General features: G+C 42.5%; 1 protein-coding gene across 1 annotated transcript in view; it reads left to right on the forward strand.

The window, feature by feature from the left end:
• Positions 1-23618, forward strand: part of FMO1 (flavin containing dimethylaniline monoxygenase 1) — a 30810-nt gene that overhangs the window by 1051 nt on the left and 6141 nt on the right. The window contains exons 2-5 of the mRNA XM_043567519.1: positions 4927-5063; positions 13738-13926; positions 17248-17410; positions 22163-22305. Coding sequence (XP_043423454.1) covers positions 4932-5063; positions 13738-13926; positions 17248-17410; positions 22163-22305 — 627 coding nt within the window. The 5' untranslated portion in view covers positions 4927-4931. The remainder of the gene's footprint in view (positions 1-4926; positions 5064-13737; positions 13927-17247; positions 17411-22162; positions 22306-23618) is intronic.

The following is a 23618-nucleotide window of genomic DNA, read 5'->3' on the forward strand; positions in this document are numbered from 1 at the left end:
TCAGTGCTGGTATCCAAGCACTTTCTGTGTAGTACTTGCTTTTTTAACATTGCAACTGCCGAAAACCCAGCTTTGCAAAAATATGACATCATCTAACATAACACAGCTCTAACTGATATTAAAACTATCAACTACCCATCAGCTTTGCTCCGAATTCAACATACATGTGTTTTCCTGGATATTTTAAAATCATTCACAGCACCTCTGCACACCATTTGGGGAATGGCAGGTCCAGCCTCGTGTTCTGATATTAGCTCCCAGTAAATATTCGCTCAGTTAATTTTTTTTTTTTATTAAAAAGGATATACTGTGGTGAATTCATTCATTTTACCCACCAGGAAGTCAACTCATTGCCAAGTGTTTATGCAACTACTAGTACAGACCAAGTGTGCCACTCACTATAGAAAATAAGACAAAGAGGGGCGCCTGGGTGGCTCAGTCGGTTAAGCGTCCGACTTCGGCTCAGGTCATGATCTCAGGGTTTGTGAGTTCAAGCCCCATGTCACGTTCTGTACTGATGGTGTGGAGCCTGCTTGGGATTCTCTCTCTCCCTCTCTCTCTCTCTGTCTCTCTGCCCCTCCCACACTCATTCTCTCTCTCTCTCAAAATAAATAAACTTTTAAAAAAGAGAGAGAGAGAAAGGGAAAATAAGAAACGAGTCAAAGGAAATGCCCCCACTTTAGGCAAACATATAACCTTGAGCAGAGAGAAGATTAACAGACCTGATCCAGTGAATCAACACCGTGATAGTCTCCTCTTGTGGGGAACATGCTATTTCCTGTAAGTTTCAAGCTCACTGGGGAGCTGGGCAGTCGTAGAGGCGTCCATTGACCGTCTCTGGCGGCTACTTTTGCTGCTCCCTATCTCTATAGCTCATTTCCTTCCCTCTTCTGCCCACTGGCATTCTTTTCAAACTTCAAAACCTGAAGCAACTAGTATTCCTCAGTATTGCTTTCCTATCACCCCAAAGTCACAGTATGAGCCTCTTCCTTCATGCTCTTATTGCAAGGCGTACATAAGACACGACTCTGTCTTAGCGCGTGACACAGAATACTGCAATGATCTATTTATCATCCTGACTTCCCCGCCAGAGGGACAGCTACTCTAAAGAAGGCATCACACCTTATTCATCTTTCATACTCACAATACCTCGCCCAGGGCTTCGGATCACAGAAGCCCCTCATTGAGTGTTTGACGGCTAGACTAATCCATGAATGAATCGTGGAATCTGAGTTAACAGAATCCTAAAGGGCATTTGATTCCACCCTTTACATTACCTACTACTCTCCTACTTACAATATTTCCAAAAAATAATCTTACAGACTCTGCACAAATATCAGAGCATGAAATGCTGTAAAGTGCTTATATGGAACTAAAATTTGCCTTCATGTAAGTAACGTCTTCAGTTCCACCATTTCCCATAAATCTAATCCTTCTGTTTGCAACGATCCTTCAAATGCTTAGGGGCAAATGTTTACAGTACTGGGTCAGGCCCTTGGACTAAGAGTTGATATGGTTATCCTTTTTTGCAAAGTGAGCCCAAGGCAGTTGATTTCCTTGCCCAAGGTCTCCACAGTTACCTCACAGGGAGTCAGGTCCCTGGCTGGCCCTCCCTCTGACCAGGCTAACAGCTGGAGTGGATGCATTTCTCCTTCTCCTTCTTTCCCCTCCTCCTTCTCCTCTTTCTTCTCCTTCCAAAATTTATTATTGAAATATAATTGACATACAACGTGACGGGTCCTTTTCTTCTTATAGAACCAGTTTGGTGCTTTCATTCAGCAACATGTACCTGAAGCTACAACATCCTAGTCAAGGAAACATACACACTGGTTCTTGCCATACCAGAAGCCCATTTTTCCTCCATGGGACACCACCCTGGAAACATGGCAGAATATACACTGACTAGCCTCTCTCTGGAGAAATTTGATCTCCACCTGCTGACCTCTAGTCTCAGTGGAGCCATGCTAGGGAAATTTCCCCCACCTTCCTTCTCAATCCAGCTACTGCAAATGGCTCTGCCCTCTCCCCTTCCAAAAGGAAACTGCTTTGTTTCCTGGTCCCTTGCTGAGGGCATGAGTATCCCATTATAATCAGACCTGCTGTCTTTACAGAGCCAGCATGCTTCTGCACACAGCTGCAGATATCATAGTGATATATGCAATTCCTCTCTTCATTCCGAGAGTCATTTTTCCCATAATACTCTTGGGGCTCCCTGAGTGGCTCAGCTGGTTGAGCATCCGACTCTTGATTTTGGCTCAGGTCATGATCTCACATTTCATGGGATCAAGTCCCCCATATCAGGCTCCGTGCCAAGCCTGGAGCCTGCCTCAGAATCTCTCTCTCTCCCTCTGCCCCATCCACCCCCCGCCCTGCTTGTGTGCACATGCACTCTCTCTCTCTCTCAAATAAAAAAATAAAATCTGGTGGGTGGGGGATGGGTTTAATCAGAGAGGAGGTTGGTGAGGGATGGGTTAAATAGGTGATCAGGATTAAGGAGGGCACTTGTGATGAGCACTGGGTGTTGTAAGTGATGGATCACTAAATTCACCACCTGAAACTAATAATACACTGTATGTTAACTAATGAATTTAAATAAAAACTTGAAAAAGGAAAAAATAAAATAAAATCTTTTTTTAAAAAGTGGATATTCTTCATTGAATGTCTACTATGTCTCACAAAAATGAAGAGCATGATGTCCCATTTTACAAATGAGGAAAGTGAGGCCCAGAGGGGATATTTTCCTATGCGCCAGGCTGATAGAGCAGGGATTTGAAATAGATGTGTCTGGTCCCAACACCCATATTCATTTCATTACATCAGCTGTCTCTCTAAATGTAGGGTCATTTTATTTCTCTAGGACGCAAGGCAGGGAAAATTGTATGAGGTTGTGTTTCTATGGTATCCATTAGGATCTAGAGCGTGACTTCCCCTAAAGGGGACCTACCAGCTCTCTCCCAGTAAATCAGAGCTAGTAGCTTCGGGGAAGAAACTTTTACATAACACCTGAAAATAAATGGGCCTTTCCATTTCATTCTAGAACTATTTATTGAGCACCTGTTGTATTCTGTTCCAAGGACTTCCCTGGCCACAGAGGCCCCAGCAGAGAGCAAAGCAGATGAAGTCTCTATAGTTGAGCTATTTCTCTCAAAAACGAAAGATGTATGTCCAGTTTTGTGGAAAAAGCTCATCTGTGCAACGAGAAAATAGCAAATGTTCAGGAAAACAATGCCTTCGGGGGCACTTCTTACATTGACTCTGGGACCCATGCGCTTTCAAAACTCACTAAAGTGAGGAGATACAATTGTCACAAAAATGTATTAGGGAACAACTCTAAATCACATGATTCACTGTTAAATGTGGATGAACTGGCCAAAACTTATAGGAATTAAAAGAGCAGAAACTTACTAATGGGAAAGGCAGAGGAGGACACCAATTTTGGGAAATGGTTTCATAGTTATAATAGCTTATATTTATTAAGCATTTGTTACATGCCAGGAACAGTTCTAAATCATCTGACGTGTTGACTCCCTTGATTCTCACCAAACACTACAAGGAAACTACCACTATTTCCTCAATTTTTATGATGCACAGAGGGGTTAAATAACTTGCCCAAGATCACATGGCAGTGACTGGAAGAACTGAGCTTTAACCCAGGCAATCTGGTCTAGAGCCTGGTTGCTTCACCAATGCACTATATTGCCTCTCAGCATTCTTGCATGGCCTGGGGACAGATGACCCTCCACCTGTGCCAGTGGGGACAGGGCCATGTTCCCTGAGCTGCATCAGTATCTGAAGGGGAAAGGAGGGATGAATGTCCACACAAAGCCTCGCACCCTCACCCATCCACTGGCCGCAGATAGGAGAAGGATGGGCAACCGAGCCGGGACCCTGCGGTATGCCAGGGGCTGGGACTCTCCCAGGGCTGTCGTGGCACCTGCAGTGGCCACAGGTCTTGGCTTCTAGTCCCAACTCTGCTCCACCACCGCCATGTGGCCTTGTCTCATGGCACCACGCTAATCTGACCTCCAGTTTCATATGTTTATTTAAAAAACATGTTAGGGGCACCTGGGTGGCCAGTCAGTTAAGCTTCCAACTATCGATTTCAGCTCAGGTCATGATCTCACGATTTGTGAGATCGAGCCCCACATCGGGCTCTGCACTAACACTGGGATTCTCTCTCTCTCTCTCTCCCTTCCCTGCTTGTGTGCTCACGCTTGCATGCTCGCTCTCTCTCTCTCTCTCTCTCTCTCAAAATAAATACATAAACTTAAAAAACAAAACATGTTTGACCAGGTGATTCTTTCTGGTCTACTACTCTATGCCATTCTGGGACCCATGAAGGGAGGCCGGAGGCAGCAGCCCCATCCTGAATGCAAAACTCTCCACGAGAGGGTCTAATTTCAGCCACTCTGCCAGAAGCCACAGTCTTGGCAACAAATGTGCTAACATCAGGCACGAGCTCCGAGTGTAGGCGCAGGGACTTAATGAGCACAGGGTTAAACCAGGGACCTGAACATTTCTCTTTTTTTTTTTTTTTTTTAAATTTTTTTTTTTCAACGTTTATTTATTTTTGGGACAGAGAGAGATAGAGCATGAACGGGGGAGGGGCAGAGAGAGAGGGAGACACAGAATCAGAAACAGGCTCCAGGCTCTGAGCCATCAGCCCAGAGCCCGATGCGGGGCTCGAACTCACGGACCGCGAGATCGTGACCTGGCTGAAGTCGGACGCTTAACCGACTGCGCCACCCAGGCGCCCCACCATTTCTCTTTTTGCACTCACAACACCAGAGGCCAGCCACAGAGGGATCAAATGGAGCAAATTTCTTAACCTCCCCAGTTCTTTTTCCTGGTTGGCTAGAGCAGCCAAGCTGGGGTGGGGCTTTCACTTGTGAATAAAAGGCTCAGTTTTGCTTTCCCCTGCACCAGGGAACATGGCCAAGCGAGTTGCGATTGTGGGAGCCGGGGTCAGTGGCCTGGCGTCCATCAAGTGCTGCCTGGAGGAAGGCCTGGAGCCCACATGCTTTGAGAGGAGTGACGACCTCGGGGGGCTGTGGAGGTTCACCGTAAGTAGGGGTCTCAGCAGCTGTGCGATGTGTCTAATGGATAAGGCTGGACGGTGTGAAAGCATTTCTCCCAAGGCTGCTCTGGGGCGGGGGGATGAGTTAGAAGCATCTGCTGAACAGGGGCCAGGAGGGTTAATGAAATTGTTAAAAGAAAGAGGCAGGACACAGCCTGAGCTTGGGTGGGGAGTGTGGAAGCAAGCCTACAAACTTTATCTAAAGCCAAGAGGAAGGAAGATGCCCACAAAGGGTGGGAGAGAATGGAGTGGCTGGGACAGCCAGGAAAGTCCGGAACAAGGGGAGCAGGAGCCGGGGTGTGAAGTGAGGCCAGAGGCTGTAGTGTTTGCGGCAAGCATATGAACCCAGCAGCGCAGGGATGCTGGCCTCCACCTGCTGGGCAGAACTGCTCACCTTCTTTTTTCCCCAGTCCTGCTGCCCCTGACGTGAAACAGCGCAGGGCTCGCTGGATGATGAGTTCTATACTCAAGGTGCTGCTGTCCAAGCAATGCCAATCTATGCCAAGAACAACCAGAAGTAAAGAATGTGAGTTAGGCGCCTTTTTTCCCTGAGGCAAAGAAAGTAATATCCTCAAGTCTCAGCAGGGCTACCGTCCAGACTGGAGAGGAGAATGGGGTGAAGAAGGAGAAGAGGGGACTCTACAGCCCACCCTTGGCTGGCCTGGGCCAAAGGGGACCGCAGCGGCACTGCTGGGGCCACTGAAACCCTTTGAGTCCTGTGTCTGAGCAGGGAAGCATTTGCATTAGAGTTCCCAAGCCTCCTCCTGGCCCTCCTTTTCTAGAGCTTTAAACATGCTGATGAGAAAGCTGTCGGGAATAGTGAAAAGGAGCAAGGTGTCAGACGTCCAGGCCTCGGAGCCCATAAGGGGCTAAGAGAAAGATGCGGCACTCCTCTACCCTAGAAGAATAGAATTTGGAACTGGAATAAAGGATTTCCTAACTCTGTGAGCAAAGCTCCCGAGAGGCCAAGGCTGCTGGTTAGTTGCAGTTCTCCTAGCATAGGTCCGCTTGGCCCACATAAAGAACTGCAGGTGTTGAAATGTGACCATTGATACATAGAAACCTCCTCCAAAGGCACTAAGTGAAAGAGCACATCTGTTCCCATGTTTCAAAGTGCATACTTTCCATTAGGACAGCAGAAACCTAACACCCCTGCTGTACCTCTCCCCTCCTGTGCCCACTGAAGACCTTGCTAGTCAAGCATGATACACTTCCCCTGATAAGCCTCAGAATCCTTCTTAACACGTACTCACGATAAATAGGATCAATCTATCACAGCTGGGAGTTGGCTTGCAAGATGAAAGTTCCCAGTTAAAAGGATAAATAGCAGAATTTCAGTCAAAGCAAAGGTGAGTCCAGAAAGAAAAAAAAGCCCAGAGACCTGAGGATACTGGACAAAAAAAAAAAAAAAAAAAAAAAAAAAAGCAGCACCTTATATAGGTCACAGACACTTAATTATTCACATGTAAAAATCACTGATCTAAGAATCAAGAGAAATGAGTTACAGATCCAGCTGTGCCCAACTGGCCGTGTGACTTGGGCAGGTCAAACACCTATGCATGAGCACCGTGGGGGACGCAGAAATGAGAATACATCAAACCCCCAGGCTGCTGCCAGGGTAATGAGAAGAGAGTAGGATCCTACAAATTAGACACAGTGCTGTGGGTATTTAAATGAGGTCAGGATTGTATCCACTGGAGGAAAGTCAGGGAAGGCTTCATGGGGGAGACGGTGTGCGATGGAAAGATTTCAACAGGCAGACGAGACTGAGTGGGAGATTACAGGGAGGAAACCAGTACAGAAAAGGTACTGAGCAGGCTTGCAAAATAAAAATAGCTCATTGGTGTACGTGGCGTGCGTAAGAAATAATGGGAGGGGATGAGGGTGGCTGAATTTTCTGGCAAGGTATTATTTAGAAAGCAATCGATAATGAGGAATGCAATAAAGGAGGTACTTTTTATTAGTGTATCGATTTGCTTATGTTGGCATGATGGGAAGACCCAGACATGTTTACAGGCAAAGAGAAGCTACCTGGACAGGGGAGGTAGGGGGGTGGGGGGGACTATTGATTACTTGAGCCCAAACTAGAACAAGATCCTACAGACAAGGGAAGGGGTGTCGTTGTAGGCCCAGCAGAAGGGTTTGCCTCAGAAAGGTGGAGAGGCCTCGATCCCATCAGGAAAATACGGCCTCTGTGGAGGATAAAGGAGTGGGAGTGGGGAAGGGAGGGGGGAAGTAAGAAAAATAGAGAAGGTAGGGGAAACCTATCTCGAAGCACATGATAGGGCATCGAAAGGATGGCAAAGAGGATAATACAGCAGAAGAAGCCCAAGTAACAAGTCCTTCCAGCCCCACTGCTTTCTGTCTTCAATGAGAACACAGAACCAATTTGAAATATAGATAAAAGCTCGGGCACTGGGAGCCAGGAAAACCACCCCACCTTCATTCAGCAGCCCTCTCTTGACACAGTGGCCTCTTGAGATAACTGTACCACCTTGAGATTTCTCGAAAGCCTGAGAGAAAATCCCTAAACTAAGGTGCCCTTAAAGGGACCTTTCAGCTCCAACATGCCATGAGCCTTGAGTCTTTCTAGAGGCATCCCACTCTCCTCCTACTTCAGCGCACGTGCACATCCGCACACAGGCTTGGTTACAGGGTGTCTCTGTCTCTGCACTCAAAGCAAGTGGCCAACTCAAAACTTGCAGATTAAAGTGTCTGCTCCAGGGTGCTGGACTCTTGATTTCCGCTCAGGTCAGGATCCCAGGGTCGTGGGACTGAGCCCCATGTCAGGCTCCACGCTTAGCATGGAGCCTGCTTGGGATTCTTTGTCTCTCTTCCTCTGCCCCTCTCCCCTGCTCTGTCTCTCTAAAATATGAATGAATAAATAAATAAATAAATAAATAAATAAATAAATAAAATTTTAAAATGAAAAAAATAAAGTGCTCAACCAAGGGCTGTGCTTACCAGAAAGCCCATAGGGGATCCTTAGTTCCCCCTCTGGGCATCGGGGATCACCGGGCAAAAATGGACAAGCCATCTGCAGAAACCCAAGACAACACATATGGAGACTGCCTCCATTTCCAAATAGGGAGACACCCCCAAAGATTATAGAGATTAGAAACCACTGTGCTTAATTTGACACTCAGATACCCATTTCTCTGGCCTCTTCCAGCTACCATAGCCTCAAGCAAAGAGGAAACAAAGGTTGCAATGGAAAAGAAATGACATCATTCCTTGGGGTGGGAGAGAGGTGGTGATCTTTAGTAAGAAATAAATTGGTAATAATTGGGATACGTTGGTAAAGAGCCCACTTCTGTCCACTAACTCAAGTGGGGGCGAGCGAGATGTATGGAAAGTCTATCTTACAACCAATTCTCTTAGGCTCCTAAGAGGGAAGGGAGGCTTAGGGCAGTAACACCATAGGTTGATTACTTCAATTATAAAGTAACATTGAAATAAAATGTGAGGAATTGTCCCATCACTCAAAATGAATTTTACTCAGAGAATTTTAGTATAGGAAGGGATCTTAAGGGATAGCCTTCCTATAGAACCACACTGACATTATCTAGAGGAAATTATATTATACTGGTAGAAACACATTCGGCTTCATCCTTCACATCCCTGAAACATATTCCAGGGCCTACTAACCCTCCCAGAATGATGTTCTGGCCTCCAGTGAGACTCCAACTCTCGCTAGGGAGAGGAGGAGACAAAGAAAAACGGATTCTGGCTGCTCAAAGGAGAGGAAAAGAAGGCAGTAATTGTTCTTGGAGAGCAAGAGGTATGAATGTCCTGTACAGAGAGAATGTCTCTATTTAGGAGTGACTTTTATTATCATTTTACATTTGTTTTTAATATGAGACAGGAGAGACATCTGAACTGTCAAAGCTTTCTTCCCATCACCTATTATCCTCTCTGAGGGACACAAAGCTTCAGAAAGTAAATCTCCATAATAATCATGGAGGAATAGTATGAGTAACAGTTAACATTTATTGAGAGCTTAGCAGACACTATCTTAAACACATTACAGCTATCGTTTCAGTTTATCCTAGGGGATATACACTATTATTATAATACCTATTTATAGCTGAGGAAACTGACTCAATTTCAGCATAGGTCACGATCTCAAGGTTTGTGAGTTTCAGTTTGAGCCCCCCGACTCTGCCCGGTTCTGCACTGACAGTGGGGAGCCTGCTTAGGATTCTCTTTCTGCATCTCTCTCTGCCCCTCCCCTGCTTCTGTGCGTGCTTTCTCTTTCTGTCTTTCTCTCTCTTTCTCAAAAATAAATAAACTTTAAAAAAGAAAATTCCCAAGATTACCCAGATAAAACTGTAGAGCTTGAAGATGAACCTAGGCAGTCTGGGTCTGGGTCTGTGCTGTCAAGAACTGTACTTCATGCATTTCCAGAGTCTGGCTCAAGAATGAGAGCATGTAAATTCTGGACAGTTCAGGGAGTCCCACCCAAGTGTCTTAGCAGATGACTGTGGCCTTTCCATTCATTACATTGCAGGACCAAAGTAGACTGGGAAGCCAGAACCGCTCAGCGCATGCTTTTAGCCTTTGCTCTCAGTCCCCGTCCATCCCTCCTCCCCTCCCACTTTTCCCTTCAAAACAAAAACCTTTCCCCGACATGGCCCCACCAATTTGTGAGGCATGTGACTTGGAGCACCAGGGCAACTGGCAGACCCACGCAGGGACAATGCCAAGAGTGTATAGCTGGAAGTCCCAACAGGACCTTGGAATCACTGAGGCAAACACAGGAGGGCAGGCGGCAGGAGCCGCATACAGAAGTACTCTCTGTATCTTTCTAGGAGGAACAATCAGTGGGAAGAAAGAAAAGAGCGAAGAGTTGGTCTTGGATTCCGCCCTAAGGGCTAAGCGCCTCCTTGGCTAACATCTGTGATACATTGTTTCAAGATAGGCCTCAGGTTTTCCGGGAAGACTCTCTTCTCCCTGCCTTTACAATTATCTCCCAGAGTTTTACAAAACAGCATTTTTTTCTATTTATATTTCTTTGTTCATCTGTTCTAAAGTCCCATTAATACATGGTTCCTGGCTTATGCAACTCCACTGAGCCCCATTACTCTCTGCTGTTTAAATGTGCCATTCCAACGTACGGAAAAAACTTTTTGAGCCATTTTTATGGAAATCTTTACAACATGTATTATGCACATCTCTTCCCCTATTAAAACAGTATATATTCCTAACTTACCCTTTTATTATTGTTAACTAGAAATTGCCGGTATTAACCAAGTATGATTCACTATGTGATGTTTTCAGATGCTAGAGAAAAGTGAGGGAGCTTTGGCCTAATTGACCCCAAAACATTCATAACTGATGTTTCTCTTATTGTACTATAGCTTCTTCCCCTGCTGTTTGCTCTCACTGCTCCACATTACATCTCTTTATAGCTGTTCCTATTCTCTTTTTATCCTGTAACCCAGAGGAAGCATCACTTTTAATTAAATAAAACCAACACTAAATTTTGTTCTAATAGCTGGCTTCAACTTTAAAGCTCTACTATTCAATAAAGTAGCCACTGTCTGCATGTAACTATGGAATTGGTTCATATTGGAATTGGTTCACTAAAAACTTGAATTTTTTATTTCACTTAATTGTAATTAATTTTAATTTTAAAACCAATACTCAGTTCAGTTACTGGAGTGTTTTTAAGCATATTTGCTAACAGTTTGGGTATGTGAATCCCCTTTTTCCAATAAAAATTTGGCATTTGAATTGAGAAGTATAAAATATACACTAAGGGGCACCTGGGCGGCTCAGGTGAGTTGAGCATCTGACTCTTGATTTTAGCTCAGGTCATGATCCCAGGGTCGTGGGAATGAGTCCTGCATAGAGAGCTCCACACTGAGCTTGGAGCCTGCTTGTGGTTCTCTGTCTGTCTGTCTGTCTGTCTCTCTCTCTCTCTCTCTCTCTCTCCCTCCCATGGCCTCTCTCCCCTGCTCATGCTCTCTCTCTCTAAAAATAAAACAAATCTTTTAAATGAATTCTTTAAAAAGAGAAAAATAAGTTTTTAAACAAATAAATAAAATATAAAATATACACTGATATTTGAAAGACTTGCTATGAGTAAAAGAATATAATCTACTTCATTAGTAATATCTATAGTGATTACGTGTTGAAAGTATAAAATTTGACATATGTTGAGTTAAATAAAATATACTGTTAAAATTAATTTCACCTGGCTCTTTCTACCTTTTTAAATATGACTGCCAGAAAATTTTAAAGACCATAAGTGGCCTCCACCAAATTCCACTTTGGTAGGACTGCTCCAAAGTGTTGTTACTCAAAGTATGGTCTGTGCCCAACAGCATCTTCAGGGGAATTTGTTAGAAATACAGAATCTCAAGTTCACCCAGACCTACTGAATCAGCATCTACATGTGAGTAAGATTCCCCAGGTGATTCTTTTTTTTTTTAATGTTTATTTATTTATTTTGAGAGAGAAAGAGGGGGAGAAGAGGAAGAGACAGAGAATCCCAAGCAGGCTCTCACAAGCCATGAGATCATGACCTGAGCCAAAATCAAGAGTCGGGCACTTAACCAACTGAGCCACCCAGGTGCCCCCAGTTATCTTTCAATGAAAGAAAATAATGACAAATTTTATGCATTTCTGGCTAACAGTTTTCAAACTAACCTTAAAACATCAGTGATCCATGACTCGCACACAGTTCGAACCCCAGGCCACTCATCACACGAGTTAAGGCAACACTGAGACTGATCTAAGTCCCATTCAACACATGGAAGTCCACGTGCTTGGATACTGAGCAATGGTGAAGTATTGCTAGTAAAGTTTCCAGATGCTTACTCTCAATTTCTGTACTCGTCATAGAGGATTAACAAAGAATCCAGTTCCATATTGCTCGTCGAGCAATATGTCTTTGAGTAACAGTGCTTTAGATCTGCCTGCAGAATAAAAGATCAGGATTTAAATAGTCATCTTTCTCAGAAGCCTTTCGATTCCAGGTTTCTAGATTTATGCTGTATAAATGAGACTGGCAGAGGTGAGGCCCCAGACAAACAAGATACAGCTTGCTCCTTAGTTGATGAGATCAGTAACATTAATTCAAACCACACAGACATGTTTATAAGTTTATTCTCTGTGCTCACTATACCTTTCCCTTTGAGGGAACGAAGTGAGCCCTTCTCCATAGGTGAGGCTTACATTCGTCTTTCCACTTGTTCACACAAACAAAAGAATTTTTGCTTCACAGAGGACAAAAAAAAAAAAAAAGAAAGAACTGTAGATATCCAAAATGGTAAATAATATTAAAATACTAAGGACCACATTCCCATTAATATCAGAACAATCCTCCATAATACATTCAAAACACAGAGGCAATGTATATTAAAGACTAAATATACCAAAAGTGCTTATTACTCAACCTGGTTGTAGTTGTCTGAGACACTGACATGTGCTAGTTATTCATGTCAAAACTAGGAGTGGGAAATTAGTGTCTCACTAAGTACACAGTTGTCCATTCTGAAAACCTTTGACGTGCTTCTTCTCCCAAGTCCTAAATCCAAACAGCTTCCCTATGCTGCGCATTCTGACTTACTGCTACCTCACAAATCTCGCCTCTCTGTGGCAACCACCATTGCCTCTGCTCGGGCTGCCATTAGCAATCAAGTGGATTTGTGTTTTAGGCTTTTCACTGGCCTCCTTCGTTCTTTTCCAGACTTCCTATTTCTTTTGTGGAACTGGAATTATCTTTCCAAAATTTAATATGAATCACTTCCACATAAAAACTCAGAAGACTGCCATAACCTTCCTATAAAATGCAAATTCCTTAACTTTAGATGCAGAGTCCTTCAATAATCTGAACCCTCTTCTCCGTGATTCTTTCAACAATACCCTGGGAAACCAAACTACCTAGCGATTGTCCATCATCCAGATAGTACTTCCTGGCTCTGGTCTATTTCCATATTTTCCTACCTTTTGAAGTGATGCCATATCAATCTGGACAAGGGAGTTCATCCTGGGTTTATTTGTTAACATGTAGTGAATGAAATAGTAATTCTGATCATAAAATTAAGTATTCAGTGTTCACCCTATCTCAAGTGCAGGGTAACAAATCCCATTAGGAAGGGTTACCTTGGGGGACTCCTGGGAGGGCTCAGTCGGTTAAGCGACCGACCCTCAATTTCGGCTCAGGTCCTGATCTCATGGTTCATGAGTTCCAGCCCCACCTCAGGCTCTGTGCTGACAGCACAGAACCTGCTTGAGATTCTGTCTCTCCCTCTCTCCTCTCTCTGCCCCTCTTCCCATCTCAAAATAAATAAATAAACTTAAAAACAAACAAAAAAAGAAATGGTAATCTTGGAGTGCCTGGGTGGCTCAGTTGGTTAAGCATCCTACTCTTGATCTCAGCTCAGGTCCTGATCTCAGGGTCATGAGTTCAAGCTCCATGCTTTAAATTAAAGAAAAAAGAAAGAAAGAAAAAGAAAAGAAAGAAAGAAAGAAAGAAAGAAAGAAAGAAAGAAAGAAAGAAGGAAAGAAAGAAAGAAAAGGAAACAAAAAGATAAAGGGTAACCTTAATCTTTATCAATGTTTGAAATGTCTAAAAATCAATATCCGTTTCATGTGTGTGCACACACATGCACGAATGCAGACACACTCATGTGCGTGTACCGTTTGTACAGGAACATGTTGAAGAAGGAAGAGCCAGCCTCTACAGGTCTGTGGTTTCCAACAGCTGCAAGGAGATGTCTTGTTACTCAGACTTTCCTTTCCCAGAAGATTATCCAAACTATGTGCCAAATTCTCAATTCCTGGAATATCTCAAAATGTATGCAAACCGGTTCAACCTTCTGAAACACATTCAGTTCAAGGTAAGACACAAAACATGAGTTAGTAGTCAGGAAGTATTTCCTACCAATTTCCTATTTCTCTCCATAGCCTAGCCCTTGGCTCTGCAGATGAGATCATGAACTGGCAAGATTGTTGACAGCTGGCTGGATTCCTTTTCCCCTTGTACTCATACCCACCCACCCCCGCCGCCTTAAGTAAATCTGGAGGTGGAAATGGATACTTTCAGTAAGGATTCACATGAATAAATTTTTAGTTGGCAATAATTTCACCCAAGTACCCAAAGGGACCTAAAAATATCAGGCTACATTCTCAGCTCGGAACAAGTGCACATAGTGACACTGATGACTTCTACCCATACCTAGGCACTCTCCTCTGGACTATCCCTCTATAGGAATAAGCATGTGCAGGGGCCCACACATAAGAGAACCCCACGATCTGAAGGAAATCTTTTCTAGATATCCTTGGGAATAGAAAGATCTTTGAATATTGTTCTTTATAGAGGCCTTACCACCTCCCTTCCCATTTCCAAGAACAGAGACAGGAAGAAGGTAGAAGGATGGGGACAAATATATCTTCTTTTTTTCCCCTCTCCAAGAAACATGAAAAATCCACATGTTTTCTTTCTCCTCTCTTCCCCTCTCCCTACTACAGATGGGGATAGTAAGGAATTCCTAGGGAATTGAAAACAACATGAATGACCAACACTAGTAGCAAATAAGATTCATATTCACAACCTTAAAAGCACTGATAAAAATGAAACCACTATCTTGAAGAGGTATCTACACCACCATGTTCACTGCAGCATTATTTTCAATAGTCAAGACATGGAAACAACCTAAGTGTCCACCGATGGGCATATGCATAAAGAACGCATAAGGAAAATGTGGCACACACATACACACATACTGGAATGTTATTCAGCCATAAAAAAGAAGGAAATCCTGCCATTTGCAACAACATGGGTGGACCTATAGGGTATTATACTAAGTGAAATAAGTCAGACAAAGACACAGACTGTAGGATCTCACTTGTATGTGAAATCTTAAAAAAAAAAAAAAAAAAGCAACTCATATAAACAGAATAGATTGGTGGTTACCAGGGGTGAAGAGTAGGGACTGGGGAAATGGGTTAAGGTGCTCTAAAGGTACAGACTTCCAGTTGTAAGGTAAATCCGTTCCGGGAATATAATGCACAGCATGCTGAATATAGTTAACTCTATTGTGTTGTATATTTGTAAGTTGCTAAGAGAGTAGATCTTACAAGTTGTCATCACAAGACAAAAAATTATAACTATGTGAGGTGATGGATGTGAGCTAAACTTATTGTTTATTATAATTATTTTGCAGTATATACATATATCAGATTATGTTGTATACCTTAAACTTATACAATGTTATATGCCAATTATATCTCAAAAAAACTGGAGAAAAATTTTTTAAAAACTTCTAAAGAGTATTTTACCCCACTCCCATATCTTTCAAGGGACACAGTAAAATTGAAACAGTACCATAGTGAATGGGCATAATCCACAGAAGTAGTTTTAATGCATCAGAGCTCCTGAATCTGAAGCATTTTCTTTAGTAGGTGCTGCTCCAAGCCTGCTTTAAAATAATTGAAAAAAATTTTTTAACGTTTTATTATTTATTTTTAAGAGAGAGAGAGAGAGAGAGAGTACAAGAAGAGGAGGGGCAGAGAGACAGGGAGACACAGAATCCAAAGCAGGCTCCAGGCTCTGAGCTGTCAGCCCAGAGCCTGACGCAGGGTTTGAACTCACGAATTGCGAGATCATGACCTGAGCCGAAGTTGGATGCTGACTTAACTGGGTGAGCCACCCAGGCCCACCTTGAAAAAAAAACCTTTAAAGCTAGATGTTCACCAAAGTTTTAAGAGAGTACACACAAGCAGCTGTTTATAAGAGATTTCTTTCCTCTCTGTGCATTCCAAATTTTTAATTATGAACATTTCTTATTTTTAAGTTGAAAGTAAATTCTACTTTGAAATTAATTTTTAATTAACTGAAAATTTATATTTAAAAAAGGAAGAGTTACTAATACAAATGTTGAAATGGAATAAGCACTTCAAATATTATAAACCAAATTGTGAACCCATGAGGTAAGACTTGAGACACCTGTCTTCTCTGAAAACTTAAAAGGAAAGAAAAGCAGCAAAGTCTCTTGGCCAGTGGAGCATTTATGCTTTTAAACTTGACTAGGGGGGCCACTGGGTGGCAAAGGTGGTTAAGCATCTGACTCTTGATTTCAGCTCAGATCATGACTTTATGGTTTGTGAAATCAAGCCCCACATCAGGCTCTGCACAGACAGCACGGAGATTGCTTGGGATTCTCTCTCCCTCTCTTTCTGCCCCTCCCCTGTGCACACTGCCTCTCTCTGAGTCTCTCAAAATAAATAAACTATAAATAAATAAGTAAATTAATAAATTTGTCTTGTAAATTTATTTTATATATTTTCTGAATCAGAACCTAGCATGCATAAACATATACATACTCTATTGAAACAAAAAATAGACTGACATGTGGACCACTCCCATGGTCCATCAAGTTAGTACATTCAGGCCATCAAGTTAGTACTTATCAGGCCATCAAGTTAGTACTTATCATTCAGGCCATCAAGTTAGTACTTATCAATAGCTATCAAGATCTGGGAAAATGTCAACAACATATTCTACAGGACCTTTCATAAGGTAAGATACTTGGGACCAAATTCATATTTCCAACTTATATCATCCATGTTTTTATTAAAGCACAGCTTTATGAGAGATAGACGTAACAGAAAAAAAAAATGAAAAAGACTTCAGAAGACCGCGATGCTTGGTTCTATCACTTACTATGAGAATTTGAACAAATCACTCAAAATTTTTGGATTGCATCACTTCTCTTAAGTAACCCTCTACAACCCTTAGAATACATCCATCCAGGGGTGCCTGAGTGGCTCAGTCAGTTGAGCATCCAACTTCAGCTCAGGCCGTGATCTCACGGTTGGTGAATTCAAGCCCCACATCCAGCTCTCTGCTGTCAGGGTGGAGCCCGCTTTGGGTCCTCTGTCCCCCTTTCTCTCTGCCCCTCCCCCACTCATATTCTCTCCCTCTCTCTCTCTCCCTCTCTCAATCTCTCTCTCTCAAAAATAAATATTTTTTAAAAAGAATACATCCATCCAGAAAATTATGGTTAATCTGATAACTTGATTCTATCTCTAAGTTTATGCTTATTGATTATGTTTAGCCTATGCTCTAGAACATTTGAAGTGTCAACTGGTACCCTGGCCAGCAAGCCCTTACTAGAAGCTTGACAACAATTAATTGTGACTATGACTCTTTTTTTCAGACTAAAGTCTGCAGTGTAACAAAATGCCCAGATTTTACTGTCACTGGCCAATGGGAGGTGGTCACTCAGCATGAAGGAAAGCAAGAGTCTGCCATCTTTGATGCCGTCATGGTCTGCACTGGTTATCTTACTGACCCATATTTGCCACTGGACTCTTTCCCAGGTACGGTTTTCTGAAACTGACCTTAATTCGTCTCGTGGGAGCCATCCTGATACTGGCTTGGTCCAGGAATGAATTTCTATGGTTCTTCCGTTAAATAGTTAAAGTTGTAAGGTAACGGGGATTTTTTCTAACCAGCATTTCTGGCCAATTTTTGACTTTCATTTGTTCCAAACAATTTATAAGTGCCAAAGAGTAGAACAAATTACTTGCAAGCAGTTTTATGCTTCACTGGGGTTCAATGTCCGTCCTTAAGCGATGGGCAACACTCAGAAAGTCTTCTAAGACACTGGATGCTTACAAAGTTGTTAGCCTCAGCAGTAGCACACAACCAAAGCTGAGTTTAGAGGCCACAAAGGTCGATCAGTGAATTAATTTTTAAAAAAGTAGTGTGATTTTTGTTCGTTTGTTCCATAGAGGTTTAGCTAGATCAGACGTTTACAGCACTGGGTCAGTAGTTAACAGAGAAAAGAATCTTAGAAGTCAAGTTAAGTCATCTTTGAGTCCCAGTTTCCTTATCTGGTTTTTGCAAACACGATTCATGTTAATCTATGTCAAATTTCCATTGGATTACAATGCAGAGGGAATAAAAAACACAATGATTTGGTTTATTTTATCCACAGTAAGTTTTCAAGAAGTTAAAACTTTAGGAAATTTTTCTCTTCATCATCTAAATATGCCTTGGAGTGATCTCAAGTCTCGTCTTACAATAAACTCACACACCTCCCATGCCCCAAGAGCTTATGCAAGTCCGGCCAAGTTAGGACGAAGCACATCCTGAAAACTGCCGTGGAATTGAATCTTGAATCAAAAAGCCCCAAGTCCACGATATAAGGAACTATTCCCCAACATCCCTGAGAGAGGATCAATAGCCACCCCACAAGACAACCCAATCCTTTCTCAGCTCTTGTCCACAGAGAAAATCCCTAAGTAGGCAAGCCCCTCCAAACTCCTAGGAAGGAGTGCCTGGTACTAGATCACCCTAAGAATCCAGAAAGTTCCATGACATAGAGAATACGCTGAATTTATTTGGCACCAACAGTGCCATATTACACAAAGTGCTAAAAATACAGGGGTGGATATGACAACATGTAGCCTGTCTGGAAGGAATGAAAAGAGTTTTGTAGGAGTCCAGCAGAGGAATCACAGTCTACACATGACCTGCAAATGATACAAATGCTTATTTTACAACAACTCACGTACATCCATTGGTGCTGGGTCTGCCCTCCAGACATCATTCAAGTCAGGTCAGATTAGGATAAGGTGTACCCAGAAAGCGACTGAACCAGTGTCCTCAGTTTGAATAGGATGGGCTCGAGACCCAGGAGGTACAGATTCTAGGCTACACAGCTAACAAGCTATACAACCTTGGGCCTTCCGGTTAACCTTTCTAAGCCTCTGGGGTTTTGCCAATAAATTGACCACCTTATCCAACAGCATACATCACAAATCAAGCAAACGGAGCTCTATGGGACTTGCAGACCTTTTCAATATCTCACCGGCTACTACCAATTGGCCATTTGAAATCCCTGGGTAGGTAACCATTAAGGAGCTTTTGAGTTCTAAGGTTTTGTGACTTTAGATTTGAAAAAGAGTCCTCGAAATCTCACAAACTCTCTCTCTGCCTCACAACAGACTTACTTAGTCTGTACGTAATTCCTGGGGTCATCATTAACTATTAGAAAAATTCAGATTTACTGAAGACATTTGAAAACATGTGTCTGGAGGTACATTGTTCTTTTTTGTTTCTTTGTTTGTTTGTTTTGAGAGAGAGTGAGAGCACAAACAGGGAAGGGGCAGTGAGAGAGAGAGAATCCCAAGCAGGCTCCACGCCACCAGCGCAGAACCTGATGGGGGACTTGATCCTGCAAACCATGAGATCATGACCTGAGCCAAAATCAAGAGTCAGACGCTCAACAGACTGAACCACTGAGGTACCCCTGGAGGCACATTGTCTGGAGTCAATTCCAAAGATGTTCCAAAAAGTCTTAGTAAAAATAATAGGTATCACAGAATAAATGCATAACTTCACAGAATAAATGTACAACTTCCCAAAATAACTACTTGTAATCAATCATTCAGATATATACACTCTGGTGTGTTTACTAACACAACCACATTCACCTAAAAAAAGTGCCTGCTCTATCCTCCTGTGATAAAAGGGGGGGAAATATTAGTGTGATAGGTGGCTCAGACACAGTCTCATTTTTGTTCATTTCTGATCCAAAAGACCCTGATCTGGAGAAAAATCTAAGGTAATTTAACATCCAGGGATAATAATTCTATGATTTTCCTTAAACTTGCTTAGCTCTCCCTTGTCAGCCATTCTCTGATCTGTGATGAGTCCTGTCTGAATTAATATTTGAACTTGGCTGCACGATTATTAAATTCTAAGTGCTCAGGATTGTGGTGGGTTTTAACTGAGATTCATGTCAGATTTCTAATGTTTCAAGGTGAACTAAGGGTGAACCAAACCTTAATAAGGCTGTTTGCCACAAGCATCGATATTTATCCCCTGAGAATCTAGGTGTCTTATCACTTTTCCTGGAAAAAAAAAAAAAAGATTCTTTGTACAGCACCTCTTAACTTTTGTGTTATGCAACCCTGAGAGTATTTTCCAAAACTCTCCATTCACATTTAATGTTTCAGTGAGACATTTGGCATCAACCGCCTGAGATATCCTTTCTGGTTAGAACAGTAGAGCTAAACCCAGCGTGGCGAACATGATCCCTTTTTCTCAGAGCCAACTCTTGCTGCCTCAGCAAACTCAGTCTGCGTTATAGTCGGTCACCAAGGTGAGCTATCGGTGAACTTCCCCAGCCAACATGGATCTTTTCGAATAGGAACCACATTTTGTTTATCTTATTTCTCTAATATCAACTTAGCCCAAGTCCAAGCACATAGATGCCAAAAACAGTTTGCTGAAAAGAGTGGAGGCGCTGACTCATAGTTCCCTTTAACTTCTCTGCTCTTGCTCCTTGCTTGGGAGAAGCTCTAGATAGTCAAATATTAGTAAATAGAACAAACTAATTCTATCACTGATTTCCATCAACTTTAAAATTGGTAATGATGGCTTGGGAATGCAAGCTGGTGCAGCCACTCTGGAAGACAGTATGGAGGTTCCTCAAAAAACTAAAAATAGAACTACCCTATGACCCAGCAATGGCACTGCTAGGCATTTATCCACGGGATACAGGTGTGCTGTTTCGAAGGGACACATGCACCCCCATGTTTATAGCGGCACTATCAGTAATAGCCAAAGTATGGAAAGAGCCCAAATGTCCATCGATGGATGAATGGATAAAGAGGATGTGGTGTGTATATATATATATATATATATATATATATATATATATATGCGTGCACACACACACACACACACACAATGGAGGATTCCTCGACGATCAAAAAGAATGAAATCTTGCCATTTGCAACTACGTGGATGGAACTGGAGGGGATTATGCTAAGTGAAATTACTCAGTCAGAGAAAGACAAAAGTCATATGACTTCACTCATATGAGGACTTGCAGAGACAAAACAGATGAACATAAGGGAAGGGAAACAAAAATAATACAAAAACAGGGAGGGGGACAAGACAGAAGAGACTCATAAATATGGAGAACAAACACAGGGTTACTGGAGGGGTTGTGGGAGGGGGGATGGGCTAAATGGGTAAGGGGCACTAAGGAATGTACTCCTGAAATCACTGTTGCACTATATGCTAACTAATTTGGATGTAAATTTAAAAAAATAAAAAATTAAATTAAAAAAATAAATAGGGGCGCCTGGGTGGCTCAGTTGGTTAAGCCTCTGACTTCAGCTCAAGTCATGATCTCACAGTTCATGAGTTCAAGCCCCGTGTCAGGCTCTGTGCTGACGGCTCAGAGCCTGGAGCCTGCTTTGGATTCTGTGTCACCTCTCTCTCTGCCCCTCCCCTGCTCATGCTCTGTCTCTCTCTGTCTTAAAAATAAATTTTTAGGGGCGCCTGAGTGGCTCAGTCGGTTAAGCGTCCGACTTCAGCCAGGTCACGATCTCGTGGTCCGTGAGTTCGAGCCCCGCGTCAGGCTCTGGGCTGATGGCTCAGAGCCTGGAGCCTGTTTCCGATTCTGTGTCTCCCTCTCTCTCTGCCCCTCCCCCATTCATGCTCTGTCTCTCTCTGTCCCAAAAATAAATAAACGTTGAAAAAAAAATTTTTTCATAAAAAAATAAATTTTTAAAAAATAAATAAATAAAATTGGTAATAATGGCTTAATTAATCTTTATGCCATGATATTTCAACTTAGTAGCAAATAAACCCAGAGACCTATCTAGTGAGATGGAATAAGTACCTCCATTAAATAAATAATCACTCATTTCTGTGTCTTACAAAGTCATGTATTCACATTTTGGATTTTCTTAAAATTGAGCATGCTATTAAAAACAACCAAAATAATCCATCAAAAGGATATGTTTTTAAAATTTTTTACGTTTATTTATTTTTGAGAGAGAGACAGAGACAGAGCACGAGTAGGGGAGGGGCAGAAAGAGAGGGAGACACAGAATCTGAAGGAGGCTCCAGGCTCTGAGCAGTCAGCACAGAGCCTAACGTGGGGCTCGAACCCACGAACAGTGAGATCATGACCTGAGTCAAAGTCAAATGCTCAACCGACTGAGCCACGCGGGCACCCCAATCAAAGGGATATTATTAATGGAGCAATACATATGTTTCGTTTACTGATCCTATAAAATTCTTCATTTGACTTTTTTTTTCTATAGGTATAAATACCTTTAAAGGCCAGTACTTTCATAGCCGACAGTATAAATACCCAAATATATTTAAGGACAAGAGAGTCCTTGTGGTTGGAATGGGGAATTCGGGCACAGACATTGCTGTGGAGGCCAGCCACCTGGCAGAAAAGGTACCCTGATGTTACCTAATGAAAAACTGTAGCTTAAGATGCATGCCTCAGGCAAACAGTGACAAAAGATGAAAGAAATAAAATGCCTAAGATACACACACATACAAAAAAACCATATTTTTTAATTTTATTTTTTAATGTTTATTTGTTTGTTTGTTTGAGAGAGAGAGAGAGCGAGCAGGGGAGGGGCAGAGAGAGAGGGAGAGAAAGTCTCTGTGCTGTTAGCAGAGGAGGCAGATCTGAGAAAGCACAGGCCACGTTTAATCACTTTGTGAAACAACAGAAGCTAGAAAAGCTATTCTGGCTCCTCAATCCTGCCAAAATGTACAGGGAAACTCTTTTCACGAAAATAATAAAGTAAAATAAAATAAAAGCAACAAAAGCGAAAATAATAATAATAATAAATTGCAGATGGATTAGCCCTGCTTTATAGAGTTCTCCCTAATCTGGTTCAAATGTGCCATTTCAACTTTATCTCCCGCTACTCTGAGCCTTTTCCAATTCCTGTGTTTTTCCCCTTTGCTCATACCACACCCCTCCCTTCGGTGCTCTTTTCCCCTTGATTACAATCCACTTGTACCTCCCCAGCTATGTTGCCCCAACACAGTGATCTCTCCCTAGTAAAGTTTATGTAATAATTGTAATTAACGTTCCTCAGCTGGCACTTGTTAAAAACAAATACATATTAGTTGTTGGTTTCTGATGTGCCAAACGTTGTGCCAGGCACAGGGGGAATCACGGAAAAATACAATAAAAACAAGATTTCTGGGCACCTGGGCGGCTCAGTCAATTAAACATCTGACTTCAGCTCAGTTCATGATCTCAAGGTTCCTGAGTTTGAGTCCCGCATCAGGTGAGAGTCCCACCTCTCTCTCTCTCTCTCCCCCTCCCTCTCTCCCTCTCTCTTTTCCTCTCTCTCTGCCCCTCACTCACTTGAGCCCTCTCTCTCTCAAAAAAAAAGCAAGATTTCTGCCATAATGGAGCATAGAGTTGAGGCGGACACAGATGCCAACTAAATAAGTATAAATAATTAGGTCATGGATACCTGGATGGCTCAATCGGTTAAGTGTCCAACTCTTGATTTCAACTCAGGTCACGATCTCATGGTTTGTGAGTTCAAGCCCCATGTCGGGCTTAACACTGACAGTGCAGACCCTGCTTAGGATTCTCTTTCCCTCCCTCTTTCTCTGCCCCTCTACCGCTTGTGCTCACACTTGGGTTGTGCACTCTCTCTCTCTCTCTCTTGTTCTTGCTCTATAAATGAATGAATGAATCAATGAATGAATGAATGCAAGAGTGAGGAGTGCCTGGCC

Source organism: Prionailurus bengalensis, chromosome E4 (assembly GCF_016509475.1).
Source record: "Prionailurus bengalensis isolate Pbe53 chromosome E4, Fcat_Pben_1.1_paternal_pri, whole genome shotgun sequence".
NCBI lineage: Eukaryota > Metazoa > Chordata > Mammalia > Carnivora > Felidae > Prionailurus > Prionailurus bengalensis.